The 17831-nt window shown below is 47.6% G+C and overlaps 1 protein-coding gene across 2 annotated transcripts in view; it reads left to right on the forward strand.

Annotated features, from left to right (window-relative positions):
- UBE4B (ubiquitination factor E4B) overlaps positions 1-7560 on the forward strand; it is a 123574-nt gene extending 116014 nt beyond the window's left edge. For both annotated transcript variants that reach the window (XM_073585015.1, XM_073585014.1), the window contains 6 exons: positions 3366-3510; positions 3681-3815; positions 3905-4096; positions 4214-4388; positions 5042-5188; positions 6281-7560. In XM_073585015.1, coding sequence (XP_073441116.1) covers positions 3366-3510; positions 3681-3815; positions 3905-4096; positions 4214-4388; positions 5042-5188; positions 6281-6342 — 856 coding nt within the window. In that variant the 3' untranslated portion in view covers positions 6343-7560. The remainder of the gene's footprint in view (positions 1-3365; positions 3511-3680; positions 3816-3904; positions 4097-4213; positions 4389-5041; positions 5189-6280) is intronic.
- The last annotated feature ends 10271 nt before the right edge of the window (positions 7561-17831 follow it).

The following is a 17831-nucleotide window of genomic DNA, read 5'->3' on the forward strand; positions in this document are numbered from 1 at the left end:
ATAGATCTGTTAGCTTGCTTTCCCTCGTTAGTGCAATTATCCACTACTAATTTTCTCCTTACAATATTTAGATATTCAACATGATTATTGTCTCCAGGAGAAGGATGGATCTCACCGTAACCTAGTAGTAATTTCCCATTCAATTCCCCATTTAGTAACTGAGTAGAGTCCTTTCCTAATTGTTTTACCTCTTTAATAGAGGCATTAATGGGGAGATTCTCCCTATAACCGGACTGAATATGAGACTATGGTTCTCTTTTGTTGTTATTAAAAGATCCTCCTAAAATTATATGCAGCTGCATGGATGTCCCCTCCACCATCAGTTTCCCCCGTAACAGCCGGCTTTCCCCTATGCCCGCGGCACTGGGCCCAAAACTCCACTGTATCATATCGTAGATTACTGGTAACATACCCACTGTAGGTTGGGGATCCATCAGAATCAATAAATGAGCGATCAGAAGCTTCATGATTGATAATCCCCTGTAACTGTGGGCCCACGGCTATTACCGCAATCTCCTCATGCTTCCTAAAATCATCCACCGCTGTTGCCGAGACCACACTAAGGTCAGGGGGCTCCGATGCTAATAAGCGACGATCGGCTGCATTTCCATACATACCCGGGATTCTCTTATGGCTGTGGGAAGGTGATCCAAGAAGTCCAGGTATCGGAGAAGAAGGAATTACATCGCTGATAGTCCCCTGCAGCCGGGCGGCCCCGACGCACACTGCAGTGTCCCGGCTTTCTTCATCAGCTGAAGCTGGGACCGCGCTAAGCCCAGGGGACCCCGTCATCCATGTTCGATTGTCAGCCCGGATGTCAGAAGGACCCGGACCCCTCCTATGTCGATCGGCAGACCGCCCGACACATTCACTCTGCGACGGAGCAGGAGCTCCATCAGCGCGGCTGCTTCACTCACCGCGGTCTCCCGGCTTTCCTCCTGCTCTATGTCAATAGAGTCTGGGACTGCTCCAATCCGAGGGGACCCCACCGCTGATGTCCAGCTTGTCGGGCGGTCTCCACCAGAGTCTTCTTTCCTGCTCCCGCCGCCTGATTCCACTGCATGGAGTATCGGCCTGCTTTGTTTACTTCCAGTGCGACGGAGGCTTGGGCCTGACAAGCTCCCCAGGCTTCTTGGACCTGTCACACGATCCCTCCTCACAGGAACTGTTCTCTTCTTGCTTATTCTTCTTCCAGGCATGCCGCTCTTGGTCTGAAGTTAAAATATTCCACGAATTGATAATCTTTAGTTAGCTTAGAGTAGGGAAGAGCAGGAGCTCCCGAGGAACACGACCGCTCCGCTCCCCTGCAAGCCACGCCCCCTGTTTTGCCCATATACAAATGGACTTTTGTAGTTTGCTTTTACCGCCAGCTTAGCTTCCATTATGCAGGTTTTGCCTGCAGTAGAGTTGCTCTTGGTTTGCTGGAGCTTTAGTACTTCCTACCACATACACTGCACACACACACAAAAAAAAGGAACACTAAAATACCACATGTTAGATATCACTGAAATATTCTAGTTGTAAATCTTTATTCATTACATAGTGGAATGTCTTGAGAACAACAAAACATGAAAATTATCAATGTAAATCAAAATTAGTATCCCATGAAGGATACTCAAAATCAAAGTGGAAAATCAAATTACAGGCTGATCCAACTGTAAGTGGAAATGCCTCAAGAAAAGGAAATGATGCTCAGTAGTATGTGTGGCCTCCACGTGCCTGTAGGACCTCCCTACAACTCCTGGCGACGGATGTTCTCCTGAGGAATCTCCTCCCAGACCTGGATTACAGCATCAGTCAACTTCTGGACAGTCTGTGGTTGGTGGATGGATAGAGACATGATGTCCCAGATGTGCTCAATTGGATTCAGGTCTGGGGAACGGGCAGGCCAGTCCATAGCTTCAATGCCTTCATCATGCAGGAACTGCTGACACACTTCAGCCACATGAGGCCTAGCTTTGTCATGCATCATAAGAACCCCAGGGCCCAGTGCACCTGAATATGGTCTCACAATGGGTCTGAGGATCTCATCCTGGTACCCAGTGTCAGTCAATGTAACTCTGGCTGGCACATGGAGGACTGTGCAAACCTCCAAAGAAATGGCTCCCCGCACCATTACTGACTCACTGCCAAGACCGGTCATGCTGGAGGATGTTGCAGGTAGCAGAATGTTCTCCATAGTGTCTCCAGACTGTCACATGTGTTCAGTGTGAACCTGCTCTCATCCTTGAAGAGCACAGGGTGCCAATGTTGAATCTGCTAATTTTGGTGTTCTCTGGCAAATGCTAATTGCCCTGCACGGTGTTAAGCTATAAGCACAACATCCACTTGAGGACATCTGACCCTCCTACCAGCCTCTAGTGTCTGTTTCTGACAGTTTGAGCAGACACATGGATGTTAGTGGCCTGCTGGAGGTCATTTTGCAGGGCTCTGGCAATGCTGCTTTTGTTCCTCCTTGCATAAAGGAGGAGGTAGAGGTCACGCAGCTGGGATGTTGCCTTCCACGTCTCCTGGTGTACTGGCCTGTCTACTGGTGCCTGCTCCATGCTCTGGACACTGTGCTGACACACCACTACCCTTCTTGCCACAGCTCAGTTGATGTGCCATCCTGGATGAGCTGCAATATCTGAGCAACCTTTGTGGGTTTTAGTGACCTCCTCATGCTACTGTATCTCTGAGAACAATGACAAAATGGAAAAGTGACCAAAATAGCCAATAAGGATGAGATCTGAAAAATGGTCCGTGGTCACCCCCTGCAGAAGTACTCCTTTAAAGGGGTTGTCTTGCTAATTGCCTATCATTTCTACCTGTTTTTTGTTCCATTTGCACAACAGCCAGAGAAATTGATTCACAATCAGTGTTCCTTCATAACTGAACAGGATGATTTCACAGAAGTGTGATTGACTTGGAGTTACATTGTTTTGAGTGTTTCCTTTATTTTGAGCAGTGTACTTTCTCCATATCTAACACTATTTGTTCCAGATAGGCCCATATTTCATGCGCCTTATATAACTGTTCACTATTTGTCTTCACATAATCACATCCATGGTGCTCCTTGAAATTTTATCAAGGTCTTAAAAGCAGACATGTTTGTATCTGGAGTTTTGATGCTTGGAGGCCGTCACTCACAATTACCCCAGTGTTACTCGTCATAATGCAGGTCATTGAAATGCCTTGATATTGGTAGAAACATTTGCATGACCGATTAATAAGCAAGAAAAACCGAGTGTTCACGTGGCAGAAAATATAAGCAATGTATCTAGTCTCCTAAATCTGCTAATGTCATGACCTGTTTAGCTGTGCTGCCTTATTGATTTTTTGCTTTTTGGGTAAGGATCGATATTGACACGTTCTTGTATTTGCAGCTCGGGGAAGCAGTTTGTGCGATACATAAACATGCTGATTAATGACACCACCTTCCTGCTGGACGAAAGCTTAGAGTCCCTAAAGCGAATCCATGAAATGCAAGAGGAGATGAGGAACAAAGAGCACTGGGATCAGCTGCCTCGGGTTAGTGTCACGATGCAATTTGCCTTCTGCGTCATGGGGCTTTCGGAGTGGAGGAGGGCACAGCTTGGTGGCATCAGGCTCTCGCGTGCCCTGTGCTGTACTGGTGTCATATCGTAGGAAGCCTGATGATTGTTGCAGGCAGTTATGATACCATTGCATTTTCTTTTCAGGATCAGCAGCAAGCACGCCAGTCCCAGCTGGCCCAAGATGAGCGCGTCTCTCGGTCCTATCTTGCTTTAGCCACCGAGACTGTTGAGATGTTCCACATTCTTACCAAACAAGTGCAAAAGCCGTTCCTTAGACCCGTGAGTGCTGCATCATTGATTTTCTGATTGTGGATCCTGTTGTATTCCTCCCTAATCCTTGCCGGTGTATATTCTGCTTTACTCTGCAGGAGCTTGGTCCCCGGTTAGCAGCCATGCTCAATTTTAACCTGCAGCAGCTATGTGGACCGAAGTGTCGAGACTTGAAGGTAGAGAACCCAGAGAAGTACGGTTTTGAACCAAAGAAACTTCTGGATCAGCTCACTGATATCTACCTACATTTAGACTGTGCTCGTTTTGCAAAGGCCATAGCGGATGACCAGGTCTGTACGACAACCATACGTCTGTTTGCCTATGGATAGCCATCTGCAGGCATTCAGCACTCAGATATGGTCGTAGATCCAGTAGCAAAAGCAAATGCCTTTGTGCCTTTTCCCCAGAGATCCTATAGCAAAGATCTTTTTGAAGAGGTTATATCCAAAATGAAGAAGGCCGGAATTAAATCTACGATCGCCATCGAGAAGTTCAAGCTCTTGGCGGAGAAGGTGGAGGAGATTGTGGCACGAAACGCCCGGGCAGAGATCGACTATAGTGATGCTCCTGATGAGTTCAGAGGTATTTTATTACTTAGGAAAAATAAGTGTGATGTCAGAAAGCCTTAAGTGGTGTCTCTGCATCATTAACTAAAGTCATTTAACCCCTTTCTGATTTGCGATTTATATCTACGTCTTGCTTTCGGTGCCGGAGTGTGGATTGCTGCCTCAGAGCTTCCTCTGATCACTGCTGTTTAACCTCTTAAAAGCCGCTCTCAATCAAGGAGTGATATGTTGCCTTGACAGCCGGAGACCTACTGAAAGCACCTGTCACCACCATTTTTTGTACATATTGTAATACTGGAGTATTGTTGTATGTGCAAGTATTCCAACGATTGCAGGTTCAAGTGTATAGAGGGAATATAAAATAAAGTAAAAGTGAATTTATTTGGAAAGGGCCCTTTAAATAATGTGTCTACATGGGAACTAAAAGGAAATTTGCATCCATCAAATGCATCTAAACAACATGACTTTGGTTAAAGGGATATGCCTTAACGTCAAATTCCCTTTAAATGCATGAAATTTAATCTTATTATGGGCCTTTTTGCTGCTCCCTAGCTCCCGTCAGATTACAGATTGGTGTCACAACCTGTAGGTGACAGTCTATTAGGGGTAAATATTGGGATTTTTACACACTGCTTTTACAGAATAATGAGTTTTGTTAATCATACCCAGATCCACTGATGGACACTTTGATGTCAGAGCCAGTGAGACTGCCGTCTGGGACCATCATGGACCGCTCGATCATCCTGAGACACCTCCTTAATTCATCTACAGATCCCTTCAATAGACAAACGCTCACAGAGAACATGCTTGAACCAGGTATGATGCACACTATTTCCCAATGTGTTGTCTCGCGTTATACTTTTATCACTGTCCAAAGATATCGCAACTTGTCCCATAGAAGTGAACAGAGCAGCAGTCACAGGTGCTTCATTTACACTGGAGACTTTGTGACCCACATTACTTTGTCTGCCGCCGGTTTTATCGGTGCAGTGACTCTCCGTAATCTGTCATGTAAGGGAGTTGCATTCCTGACCAATAATTGAATCATTAACAAAGGCATTTAATGGCCACATTTCCTAGAACACCTGATATATAGCCGTCTTAATATGGCTTTAGTTGCCTTCATCAGGGTGTTACCGTCCAGACTGACTATGGGCGGGGTGTCTCTTATTTGTACATTTAAATAAAGGACCAAATCTCCACCCCACACAGGTCTGATCTGTTTATATGGTCAATCCAAAGTACAGGCAATAACATGTTGCTTAGTGTGGGGTCCAACTGCTCAGACTCCCAAGGCTTTGAAAAGGAACGATAGACTATGCATGGGTGCAGCCATCTATGGGACTACTGGAGATAACGAAATGCATCGCTCAGCTCGATCCGACAGTGCCATCGCGAATGAATGTAGCGGAGTATACATGGATGCATAGCCACTGATGCACTTCGATTGACCATTAAAATGGGTTGTTTGAGGACTTTTTTTCTTAAATGAGTGTATTACTAGTTAAAAATAATTTTTGTAATTGTGTTTAATTGCAATAAATTGCACATTTTCCTTTCTACAGCTGCTGTATTGTCTATTGCCAGCTGCAGAATGGGTTAACTGAGAATCCATCAGTGAGCTTGTTCCCAGTGTGTGACCAGAGTTGCAGCTTTTTTTTTTTTTTTTTTAAAGCTCACTTCAGCTGATTTATGACCGCATCAAAATTGAGGAATAAAAAAGGGGGGCAGACTCTTTAATGATACCCAAGTAGAAAAATAATTTTTGCCCCAAATACATGCATTTAAGTAAAATGTGCCAGAGGTTGGACAACCAGTTATACCCAAGTTCCTCACCTATGCTTAGGATAAGTATTATACATTATTTTTTCCCAAGAATTTAAAATTTTTTGAATACTTTTGTTTCAGTGCCAGAACTTAAGGAGAGGATCCACGCATGGATGAGAGAGAAGCAGAGCGCCGACCAATGACGCGGCCGTGAATCGCAGAGAGGTTTGTCATTTTGGAGACCACCGCAGATGAAACTCTGTACATATATTTAACTAATGTCACGCGCAACAAGAAGCTCACCCGGCGAGGAATACATGAAAAGGGGATTATATTTTCTTAATAAAAGCTGACAACTACAGTCCGGAGACCGTCGGGCTCATCCATGCCAGAGAGCAGACGGATGGGAAACATCAAGCTTTCACTACAAGCTGGCGACAAGTTGACTACAACAATGTATCAGTTTTTATATATAATATATTTTTTTTTTATTTGTATTTTTTTTTGCTGCTACATCCCTCTTTTTTTTTTTCTTTTTTGTTTTCCTTCACCCATTTTGTTCTTCCCACCAGGACACCAGGCTGAAAAGATATTGAAAATATCTGAAAATCCGTATTTGGGCTGAGATCTATTTTTTTTCTTTGCCACTCACGTCGTAACCACGTCCCTTCCTCCAAGATGCGCTGTTCTAATTTTGGGACCCGAAGCAAAGTCTGATTTGTGGACCGCTCTTTTATGATCTATGGCTGTATAATATATGATATATATTACCAAATATATATTTATATATTTTGTTTTAAGCTTAGCGACTGCAGATGTTTTATCACAGGCTTTAGAGGCTTTCTTTTTTTTTTTTTTTTTTTTTCCTTCTATTTTTCCTTCATGCATTCATGTGCAAAATTATTATTATTTTTTTTTTTCGAAAAAGCAGCACTGGGATTTGTTTTTAATTGCTGACTTTCTTGCGATTCGAGGGTGGTAGCGGTTTGCCAGGTTACACCCCAGCGTTACTTTGCACCCCCCATCCTCCTGCTTACATGTGAGAGGATAATTGCCCTGTATGTGAAATCTGTTTGCACCTATTATTTAGCCTTACCAAAGTGATTGGTGCCAGGGGGACTGGCATGTGCAAAGGTTTGTTGTTTTTTTTTTTTTTTTTTTCTTTTTTCTTTTTTTTTACGAAATCTTTTTGTATTACTGCCCTCCACGACATACTTGAATTCCTGTACTCTCTTCATGTGGAATGGCAGGAAACTTTTAAAATGAAACTTGTAAAAAGAGATAAAAAAAAGACGTGTGTTTTCCCTCTCCTTATATTTTCATTTTTTTCCTGCAGAATTTACTTTCTACTTCCCAATGAGTTATGGAGTCTGGGAAGGGAAAAAAGAAAAAAAAAAAAAACAATAAATGATGACATTGCAGAGATTGTGTCGTATCTTCATTTTCTTGCTATTGCAGTTCTCAGAGTCGGCCAGGCTGCATTAATCTCACAACACCAGGACGCCCCGTGTGCAGCAGAGGCTGCACCGAGACTCCTCTCTAGCCATAGTATTAGTGTAACTTATCACATGAAGAGCAATGCTGGTTGCATAAAAGAAAATGTCCAATTGTGGTAAATGCCATGTAAATGACTACCTGTCGCCCACCGGTGTATATTCTCCATCTCCATTGAGAAGTGAAAGGAACCGCAGCAACTCGGCCACGAAGTGGAGCCCCCGTAATGTTACAGACCAGGGGGCTGAGGAGCAGAGGGCAGAAAGGTCACCACCGCTCTGCTGACCCCATAACTGCAGAGTCCAGACCTCCTCTGGTATTAACATCAGCACAAAAACTACGCCACTGCCGGCAGCTTCATGGCTGAGAAGCTGCATGCAGCCGTACATCACCAAGCACAATGCTGAGTTGGATGGAGTGGTGTAAAGCGGCCACCATTGAACTTTTGAAGACGTGTTCTGTGCAGTGACGGATCGCACTTCTCTATCTGCATCTGATGGAGTCTGGGTTTGGTGATTCTAGGACAACATCCTTTTCTTCATATAGTCTGTATAAATATAATGAAATATCTGCCATCAATTGGGAAAAAAATTACAATACTAGCTCCCCAGTGTGGTTCATCACATGGAATTTTTCTTTCTTTTGTCATTTCCCTGCAGAAGTGGCCGACTGCCACTGCTCCGTCGTGGAGGAATACCAGCTCTTGTCAGTGTATTGGTGACGTCTGTGACAAACCCTGTCTTATGAGGAAAGGTTGCAGGATTTGGGAATGTTTAGTTTGCAAAAGAGAAGACTGAGAGGAGACTTAATTGCTGTCTACAAATATCTAAAGGGCTGTCACATTGTAGAAGGATCAACTTTATTCTCATTTGCACAAGGAAAGACTAGAAGCAATGGGATGAAACTGAATGGGAGGAGACACAGATTAGATATTAGAAAAAACTTTTTGACAGTTAGAGTGATCAATGAGTGGAACAGGCTGCCACGAGAAGTGGTGAGTTCTCCTTCAATGGAAGTCTTCAAACAGAGGCTGGACAGACATCTAACTGGGATGATTTAGCGAATCCTGCTTTGAGCAGGGGGTTGGACCAGATGGCCCAGGAGGTCCCTTCCAACTCTACGATTCTATGATTCTATGACATTACGCTCATACAGACGGTTTTTCTTTTTCTTGGGTTCTGTTTGGAAATTTGTGTCTTGCTCCATTTGGACGCAACAATGCAGCAGTTTTATGTAATAGAAGAATGACAGCAAAATAAAGCGATTATTCAAGGTACCACAGGGTGGCAAGTGGAGGGGTCCAGAGCCATAGGGATATAAACATAATGCACACAGTCCTGCCTGGTGCATGACCATGTTATTAGGGGGTGCATGAATACGGTACTTGATTTTGAAGCAGCACTCATTCATTACTCAAGCGGTTTTGTGCCCTGTGATGTTTGATCCATAAATTTCCTAATTCATGCGTTCACAATCTGTTACATTCAGACACTATTGCTGGATGGCAGTCCGGGAAATTCATAAAGAAATCCATAAAGCCTGGGAGGGTAGAGGGCCCTTTATGAAGAGGTAAAAATCTGAAAATGGTAATTTCTGAATCTGTAATAGGTGTAGTTGCTTTTAGGAGTCCAGATCCATAGTTTCCTACATTTAATAGTCACATTTTTGCTAGTGGAGCCTAAATTTTACTTTTGTCCACATATCCTAGAACAAAGTGGGAACAGTGACTATCAAGATTTGCAATTTTGTCTTCCTATTTCAGGAGTTAATAGATTTCCATAACTTGGGGGGTCTGTCCGGATGAGGAGCTGAGCGGTCGCAGGCAGCATTAGCTCCGTGCTTCTGCAGACCTTTAACATCTCAAAGCAGTAGATAACGGTGGGAGAAACCCGCACCAACGCTCACCGGAGCCTCAGGCACACTCCGGGCATCGATGGGGCGCTCTACCAGAAGCAGGGGACAGTGCCAAGCAGGATCACGGTCTTTGTATCGGTGCCTGAGAAAATCCAAGATGGCTGCTGCAGCACTCACCATGTGGCTGCCAGCGGTGTGGAGTGCTCTGGGGTGTCTGATCTGACACCGGGTCAGACCTCACCGGAGAGGAGCATTAGCGGAATGTAGCAGGCACAGGAGGAGTCGGGCAAATCTTTACTCGGAGAAATCATCAGGCAACAAACCGCAAGTATATGCACCTGACACAGGGCACAGCTCCACTCCCATGACAGGCCGCTAAAGTCCCTGCTGGGCGATCTAAAGCAGGCTCTACATAGCAACATCACCTCAGCCTTCACTGCACTACAGAAGGACATTGTGCACATTGGGGACAGAAAAGCCCACACTGAGGAGAAGCTGGAGGAGTTCACCACAACCACTTAGTGGATGCTCATAATGAGGCAGATGAGGAGATCACCGCTCTAAAACTGACCGCGCCAGACGCAACAATCTGCGCTTCAGGGGGATACCAGAAAGTGTTACTGTGGATGCATTGAAAGAGTAATGTAGAGCACAAAATCGGTTTGCTTGCCGACGACATTATTTCTCTATCGCTTCATTGGGGGACAGAGACCATGGGTGTATGCTGCTGCCACTAGGAGGCTGACACTATGCACAAAAAAAGGTTAGCTCCTCCGCAGTATACACCCCACCAACCGGCAGTAATTTCTTCAGTTTAGCTTAGTGTCAGTAGGAGGTGGACACGGGTTTTTCATTAGACTCCTATCTACCTCGATGTGCGTCGTTCCTTTTCAGGTTTCCGGAGGGATACCGTGTGAATGGTCACAACTGTACTCCCACAAAGAGACTGAGTACGGTGTGTACTGCCACCCCGTATCCTCATAGCTCTCCTTAGCAGGACCAGGGCTTAGCACGGGTGCGTGCCAGCGATCCAGAGGGTCCTCGCCTCCCGCCCACTCGCCTACCAGAGCCTGTCGGTTGGATGAGGCGCGGATACCACAAAAGACGCAGACAGCGTGGTATATATCAGGTACCTTTATGGCAAACGGATCACAGGGTGAGTATGCAGTCCAAGTCTCGGCCCCCTGGCGGTTTCAGGATTCTTGGGAGCGGTCGCCGAGGGAGTGCTGTAGAGTCTCTGTGCCGCTTGTTCTTCGCTTCCCCCACCTCCTTCTTTCTTCGGAGTTCGGCAGGGGTAGCGCAGGAATCGGGCGGCGATAGGGAGGTGGCCGCGGCGACGCTGCGAGACCTCCGCGCTGACAGGCGGCCGCCGCCATTAATTTAGTCCCCGGCTTCATTTCGGGCCTTCTCTGACGTTGCAGCCACGCCCCCGCTCTCTCTCATAGGCGGGCTTCTCCCGCCCATTCTAGGACCACCCACCGCCTCTCAGCCTACGGTGGGCAGCGGGCCGTACCTTCTTTGGCTCGGCGGCTAGCTCCGCCCATCTTCTTGGTTTGAAGGCATGCGTTTCTCCTTGTTCCCTCAGGCTGCCGCCATCTTCTCAGCCTGTCAGCCGGACACGGAGGGATTCCACGTTCTCTGTTGGGGCCCTGCATCTTCAGACGAGCCGTGTATCAGCACTTTTGGGGACACCGGATCGTGAGTAACTCTGCAACTGCAGACTGACACCCTCCTCTGCCTTCCGTCCCCCAACCTTCCGGCATTTCTTCATTATGTCTAATTCTAAGCCTGACCGTGCCCGTCAGCCGGCTCCCGCTTGCACTTTAGTCAAGTTCTTTGCATGGTCCTCTTGCAATCGCAAACTTCCCTCAGGTCCACTCCCTTCTGCCTAGACCGCAGCAATCCCATTCAGCCCGATGCTGCACAGGAGCCATCCATTGTTCCACGTGAGAGTGAAACCCCCATCCCTGGCTGGGCTTCTCTATCACAATCAGTGGCGGACCTTACCAGGGTGTCTCAGTCCCTAGTGGCCGTTCTTGATAAGTTGCCCCTGGACTCTTCTACAGGGCCTAGCAGGTCTCGAGAGGTCCCATTTGAGCCAGTCAGCAGGAGCCGCAAAAGATCCAGACAGTATCTCCGGCCGGAATCCTCTCCTCGCCCCATCTCACCACATAGTCCTTCCCAGCAGTCGCCTTCCCGTGCCTCCTCACCCGAGTCAGGCGAAGCGTTCTTGGAGGCGTCATCTAAAGAGATTTTAGAGCTGGATTCGGACCATGACGCGGACATGAAGGTTACGGTACAGAACCTCATTGCTGCGATTAACCACACCTTCGAAATCACAGACTCCCCTGCGAAATCCTCAGATCAGGAGGTTTCGTTCAGACGGCAGAAACGCCTTCCGGAGTCTTCGCCTCCAACTCTGAGTTTGGCAAGATCCTTACCAGGGAAAGAGAAAATCCGACCAGGCGCTTTCAAAGAGGGAAGCGCCTCGGCGTGCTATATCCATTTTCTCAGGAGCTCACCGACAACTTGTCGGCTTCCCCCTCTGTAGACGCTCCAGCGTCCAGACTATCTAACAACACGGTCCTCCCGATTTCAGGTGTGGCGTCTCTAAGGCTAGTTTCATACTAGCGTATTTTCCATGCAGCGCACATCGCCGCTAAGCCCTGCCCCCTGCCGGCTCCCTGCCCGCCCCATCCGGTCATCGCCGCCTACTATCGCACACAGCTGCATGCGATCTGCGCACCCTATCTTTAGCATAGGGTGCACAGACCGTGCACTACTAGGGTTTTAGCGTGCGCTGCGCACTTTTGAAGGTGCGCCGAACGCACCATGTTGCATTTTGGCGCGCTCGGCGCACCTTCAAAAGTGCGCAGCGCACGCTAAAATCCTGCCAGCGCACGGTCTGCACACCCTATGCTAAAGATAGGGTGCGCAGATCGCATGCAGCCGTGTGCGATGATAGGCGACGATGACCGGATGGGGCGGGCAGGGAACCGGCAGGGGCTGCGTGGAAAATAAGCTAGTGTGAAACTAAGCTAGCCGATTCTAACGATAGAATCACAGAGTCCTTAGCAAAGTCGGCATTCGAAGCGGCTGCGACGGTGCTAAGCCCGGCTTTCGCTTCATCTTGGGTAGCAAAGGCCATAGTTACTTGGGCGGAGGATCTCCGCCAGGGCATCCTAGATAGAGCCCAACCAGAGCGATTGGCCGAACTGGCCAACCAGATTTCCCATGCAGGAGATTATCTGCTCTCTGCCTCCTTGGAAGTCGCGTCTTGCGCAGCTCAAGCGTCCAGCAATGTGATTGCTATCCGGCGTACAGTTTGGCTCATGGCTTGGCAAGCGGATTTGTCTTCAAAAAAGTCCCTCACCAATCTACCTTTTCAGGGAGCGTGTCTATTTGCATCACAGCTAGACCAGATTATTAAGGACGCTACTGGAGGCACAAGCTCCCTTCTTCCTCAGTCCAAGCCTTGCAGACCTCTTCCAAGGCGTCAGTTTCGGCCCTTTCGGTCTTTCCGCCGCTTCGCTACGGCAGAAACCTTTTCTAACCAACAGAGGCCGCAAGCACGCCAGGATAGGAAGAAAGTCTCCTTTAGACTCACTCCCTCCTGGCGATCTCACTCCTCCCAAGGCAGATCCTCCAGGTCCAGAACTGGACGGTCCACATCAGCATGACCATCATCAAAATCCCGAGCCGCCTTCCCAACTAGGAGGTCGACTCCTTTTCTTCAGAGACGTCTAGCTTGCCTCAGTAGAAGACGCTTGGGTCAGGGAAGTTGTATCCTCAGGATACAAGATAGAGTTTGTTTCTCGTCCCCGGGATCGTTTTTTCGAGTCCCGACCTCCAAAAGATCCTGCCTTAGTTCCGGGTTTCTTTGCATCCATCGCCTCCCTCCTCAGTTCCGGGGTGATCGTGCCCGTTCCAGAGTCAGAACGCTTTACAGGGTTTTATTCAAACCTGTTTGTAGTACCGAAAAAAGGGGGCGTGGTTTGGCCCATCCTGGACCTCAAGTTACTGAAACAGCAGGGTCCGCCTACGACATTTCAGGATGGAGTCTTAGTTCTGTAATCGCTTCCATGGAAGCGCAGGAATTCATGTGCTCAATAGACATTCAAGATGCCTATCTGCATGTTCCCATCTTTTCCGGACATCAGAAATTCCTACGTTTCGCGATTCATCAGGACCACTACCAGTTTGTCGCCCTGCCGTTCGGTCTCGCCACGGCGCCCAGAGTTTTTACAAAGATCATTGCAGCGTTGATGGCATTGTTGAGGATCAGAGGTCTTGTCCTCTTTCCGTACCTCGACGACATTCTAATCAAAGCTCCGTCTTTTCACCAGACTCGACAAAGTCTTATCATCGTTCTCGACACCCTGTCCAATTTCGTGTGGCTCGTCAACAGAAAGAAGTCCTGCCTGGTTCCGAGACAACGTCTTGTGTTTCTAGGCCTATTGTTCGACACCCATCGTTCAAGGGTTTTTCTTCCACAGGAGAAGATGATCCCTCTGCGGCGAGATGTACGATCACTGCAGAGCACACGCCTTCCATCTCTACGGTCAGCCATGAAAGTCTTGGGAAAGATGGTGGCGACGGCCGAAGCGGTTCCCTTTGCCCAATTTCACTCAAGACCGCTTCAACAGGCCATCCTGTCACGGTGGAACAGGTCTGTTCTTTCCCTGGATCGTCCGATTCGCCTTTCGCCACGGGTCAAACAGTCCCTCAATTGGTGGCTGACGTCACCTATATCTTTCTGGGACGATCATTCCTTCCGATTCACTGGCAGATTGTGACAACGGATGCCATTCTTCTCAGCTGGGGTGCAGTGTTTCGCCATCACACTGTTCAGGGTCGGTGGTCGACTCAAGAAACAACACTGTCTATCAACGTCCTCGAGATTCGGGCGATTTATGTGTCTCTCATTCACTGGGAAAGGCTTCTCAAGTGTCAGCCAATCCGAATTCAGACGGACAATGCCACAGCGGTGGTATACGTCAACCACCAAGGGGGAACACTGAGTCCCTCAGCACTAGCGGAAGTGTCTAGGATTCTTCACTGGGCAGAGGTATCAGTCCCAGCGATATCCGCGGTGCACATTCCCGGCGGGACAACTGGGCCGCCAATTTTCTCAGCCGCGAGGTTCTCGCGGCGGGAGAGTGATCCTTACATCCAGATGTCTTTCATCAGCTTTGCCGCCGTTGGGGGACTCCGGACGTAGATCTACTGGCATCTCGCCTGAACAGGAAAGTCCCACAGTTCGTATCCAGGGCCCGAGATCCTCTTGCAGTGGGCGCCGGTGCTCTGATCATTCCCTGGTCTCAGTTCAAGCTCCCCTACCTGTTTCCTCCCCTTCCTCTTCTTCCCAAGCTGTTGAAGAAAATCAAGGCGGAAGGGGTTCCAGTCATCCTGATCGCTCCGGATTGGCCCAGAAGATCTTGGTTCGCGGACATCGTCAACCTGCTGGCGGACGCCCCCTGGAAGCTTCCAGACAGGGCAGATCTGCTGTCTCAAGGTCCGATTTGCCACCCCAATTCTCGGACGCTCAATTTAACGGCGTGGCAATCAGGTTTTTTGGATTGAGTTATTCATACCATGATCCGGGCTAGAAAGCCACCGTCTTCCAAGATTTATTATCGTACATGGAAGGCCTATTTCACTTGGTGCGAGGCCAATGACATTCCGCCCATGTCCTTCTCACTCCCTTCTGTCTTGGCATTTCTCCAGACAGGCCTTGATGCGGGCCTTGCCCTCAGTTCCTTAAAGGGTCAAGTCTCAGCGCTTTCCATTCTGTTCCACAAGACGCTGGCCTCCCGTCCAAGTTAAGACCTTTCTTCAGGGAGTGGCTCATGCGGCACCTTCGCGCCTGTGGATCCATGGGATCTTAATCTGGTTCTCGAGGTTCTGCAAGGTCCACCCTTCGAACCTCTCAGGGAAGTTTCCCTATCCCTTCTCTCCTGGAAAGTAGCCTTCCTGGTGGCCATCACCTCCATCCAGCGCGTGTCGGAATTGGCGGCCCTTTCTTGTCGCTCCCCTTTCTTGGTGCTCCACCAGGATAAGGTGGTCTTGCGGCCTCTGCCCTCTTTTCTTCCTAAGGTGGTGTCCACCTTTCACCCGAATGAGAATATTGTTCTCCCGTCTTTTTGTCCGGGTCCAACTCATCCCCTTGAGCGCTCCTTGAACAAGCTAGACCTGGTCAGGGCGATGAAGGTCTACCTAGCTAGGACGTCTCCCTTGCGGAAGACACTGTCTTCGTCATTCCAGACGGTGCGCGGAAAGGTCAGCCGGCCTCCAAGGTTACTATTGCTTGCTGGATTAGATCGGCAATTTTGGAAGCCTACTGGGTCAAGCATCGAGTGGCCCCTCCTGGAATTAGAGCTCACTCTACCCGGGCAGTGGGTGCCTCCTGGGCAGTGCACCACAGAGCTTCTGCTCTGCAGCTTTGCAAGGCTGAAGCCTGGTCATCTGTTCACACGTTTGTGAAATTTTACAGGGTCCACTACGGCGGATGCCAGCCTAGGAAGAAGGATCCTGCAGGCAGCGGTGGTGAGTCCGCTTGCCCGATGGAAGTTTGCTTTCCCTCCCCAGGGACTGCTTTGGGACGTCCCATGGTCTCTGTGTCCCCCAATGAAGCGATAGAAAAAACAGGATTTTTGGGTTGCAGTAAAATCTGTTTCTCGGAGCCTTCATTGGGGGACACAGCACCCTCCCATGTTCTGCAACTCCTGTTCTTATGTTTGTTAGTTACAGTTGAGTTGTCTGTTCTGTTTCAATCTATTTTGTTGCTTCTCCTACTGCTTTCTCACTAACTGAAGAAATTACTGCCGGTTGGTGGGGTGTATACTGTGGAGGAGGAGCTAACCTTTTTTTGTGCATAGTGTCAGCCTCCTAGTGGCAGCAGCATACACCCATGGTCTGTGTCCCCCAATGAAGGCTCCGAGAAACAGATTTTACGGTATGCAACCCAAAAATCCTGTTTTTATCCCTTATCCATCCCGGAGAGTCACTCAATAGAGTAATGGAAGTGATGGACTCCTTTACTCAAGTATAAATTGAATATCCCTAAATTCTAAATCTCACATCCTCCGTACCACATGCTGTAAACCTAAAAGTGAAATATCCCTTTAGATGGGACAATGAAAATATTACCTATCTTGGAATCCGCTTGACCCCCTCAGTAGATAGGATACTCTCACTAAATTATGAGGCTCTGAGACAAAAGATCAAAGGCGACATGCTGCGCATGAAGCAATACGACATGTCCTGGTTAGGAAGAATAGCGTCCGTAAAAATGTTCATAATCCCCAAATATTGTACGTATTCCAGGGCTGTGTTGTCGGAGTCGGAGCTCATTTTGGTGGAGTCGGTATAAAATGGTCCGACTCCTAAAATATATAATAAATTGGGTACAGTAGTTCAATGCAGAATGTGCTGAATATTTTTTCATAGGAATTTGGGAAAGTTATGAAATGTCTTATAAATGGCTGTTCTATTCCTGACCTAAGGCTACATTCACACACAGCGTTTTTGCTGCGTTTTGAGGATATGTTTTTCAGCTGCAAAAGCAGACCAGCTTTTTAAAAAACTGCATCACCTGAAAGGCTTTTGAGCTCATAGATAATGTTTTCAATAGCTCTTGCTCTATCTATCCATTTATCCATAGCTGTCTATCCATATCTTATCTGTACCAAAAAGAATGAAAGCCGGGTGGCACACAGATTAACACTCCTTTTTTTTTTTTTTTTTTTTTAGTACTAGTCAGGTACACCTCATAGCTGCCCAAAAGGACGCCCAGGACAGGCATTGCTCATCTTCAGTAACACATCAACATCAATTGCTAGTTGGAATAAATAGACTGCATTCACCACATCTTAAGGTGCAGGCTTTATTTTCAAGTGTAGGGGTGTGCAGTATAAGGTTCTGCAGCAGCTGAGGTGTGCAGTATGAGATTCTGCCCCCCCTAGTTTTGGTCCTGGCTAAAACCGTTTCTTATAGATACGGCGAACCCTCAGGTAACCCTAAATGAAGGTCAATGGACACAGGTGGCTGAATTGAAGGAATTGCTTAATCACCTATTTACCGTGACTAAAAAATTACAAGCTGAGGATTTAACTCCTGGCATTTTCATAAGGGAGTGGAAGAACTTGCTATTTTGCCTGTCCCAAAGAGGAGATTTAATCGCAGATGACATTTCTGCTTCAATGAAACGGAGAGAGAGACAGCTATTGGAAAATAAAATTTTTATGGCAGCTGTTTATGTGGACCCAAGTCATCGTATATTGCTTGATGATCAAAAGGTTACTAAAGGAAAAGAAGCTCTGACTGAGGTAGCAGTTAGGATGAG

Source organism: Dendrobates tinctorius, unplaced genomic scaffold, assembly GCF_039654945.1.
Source record: "Dendrobates tinctorius isolate UK_male_01 unplaced genomic scaffold, ASM3965494v1 ptg000086l, whole genome shotgun sequence".
In the NCBI taxonomy this organism is placed as follows: domain Eukaryota; kingdom Metazoa; phylum Chordata; class Amphibia; order Anura; family Dendrobatidae; genus Dendrobates; species Dendrobates tinctorius.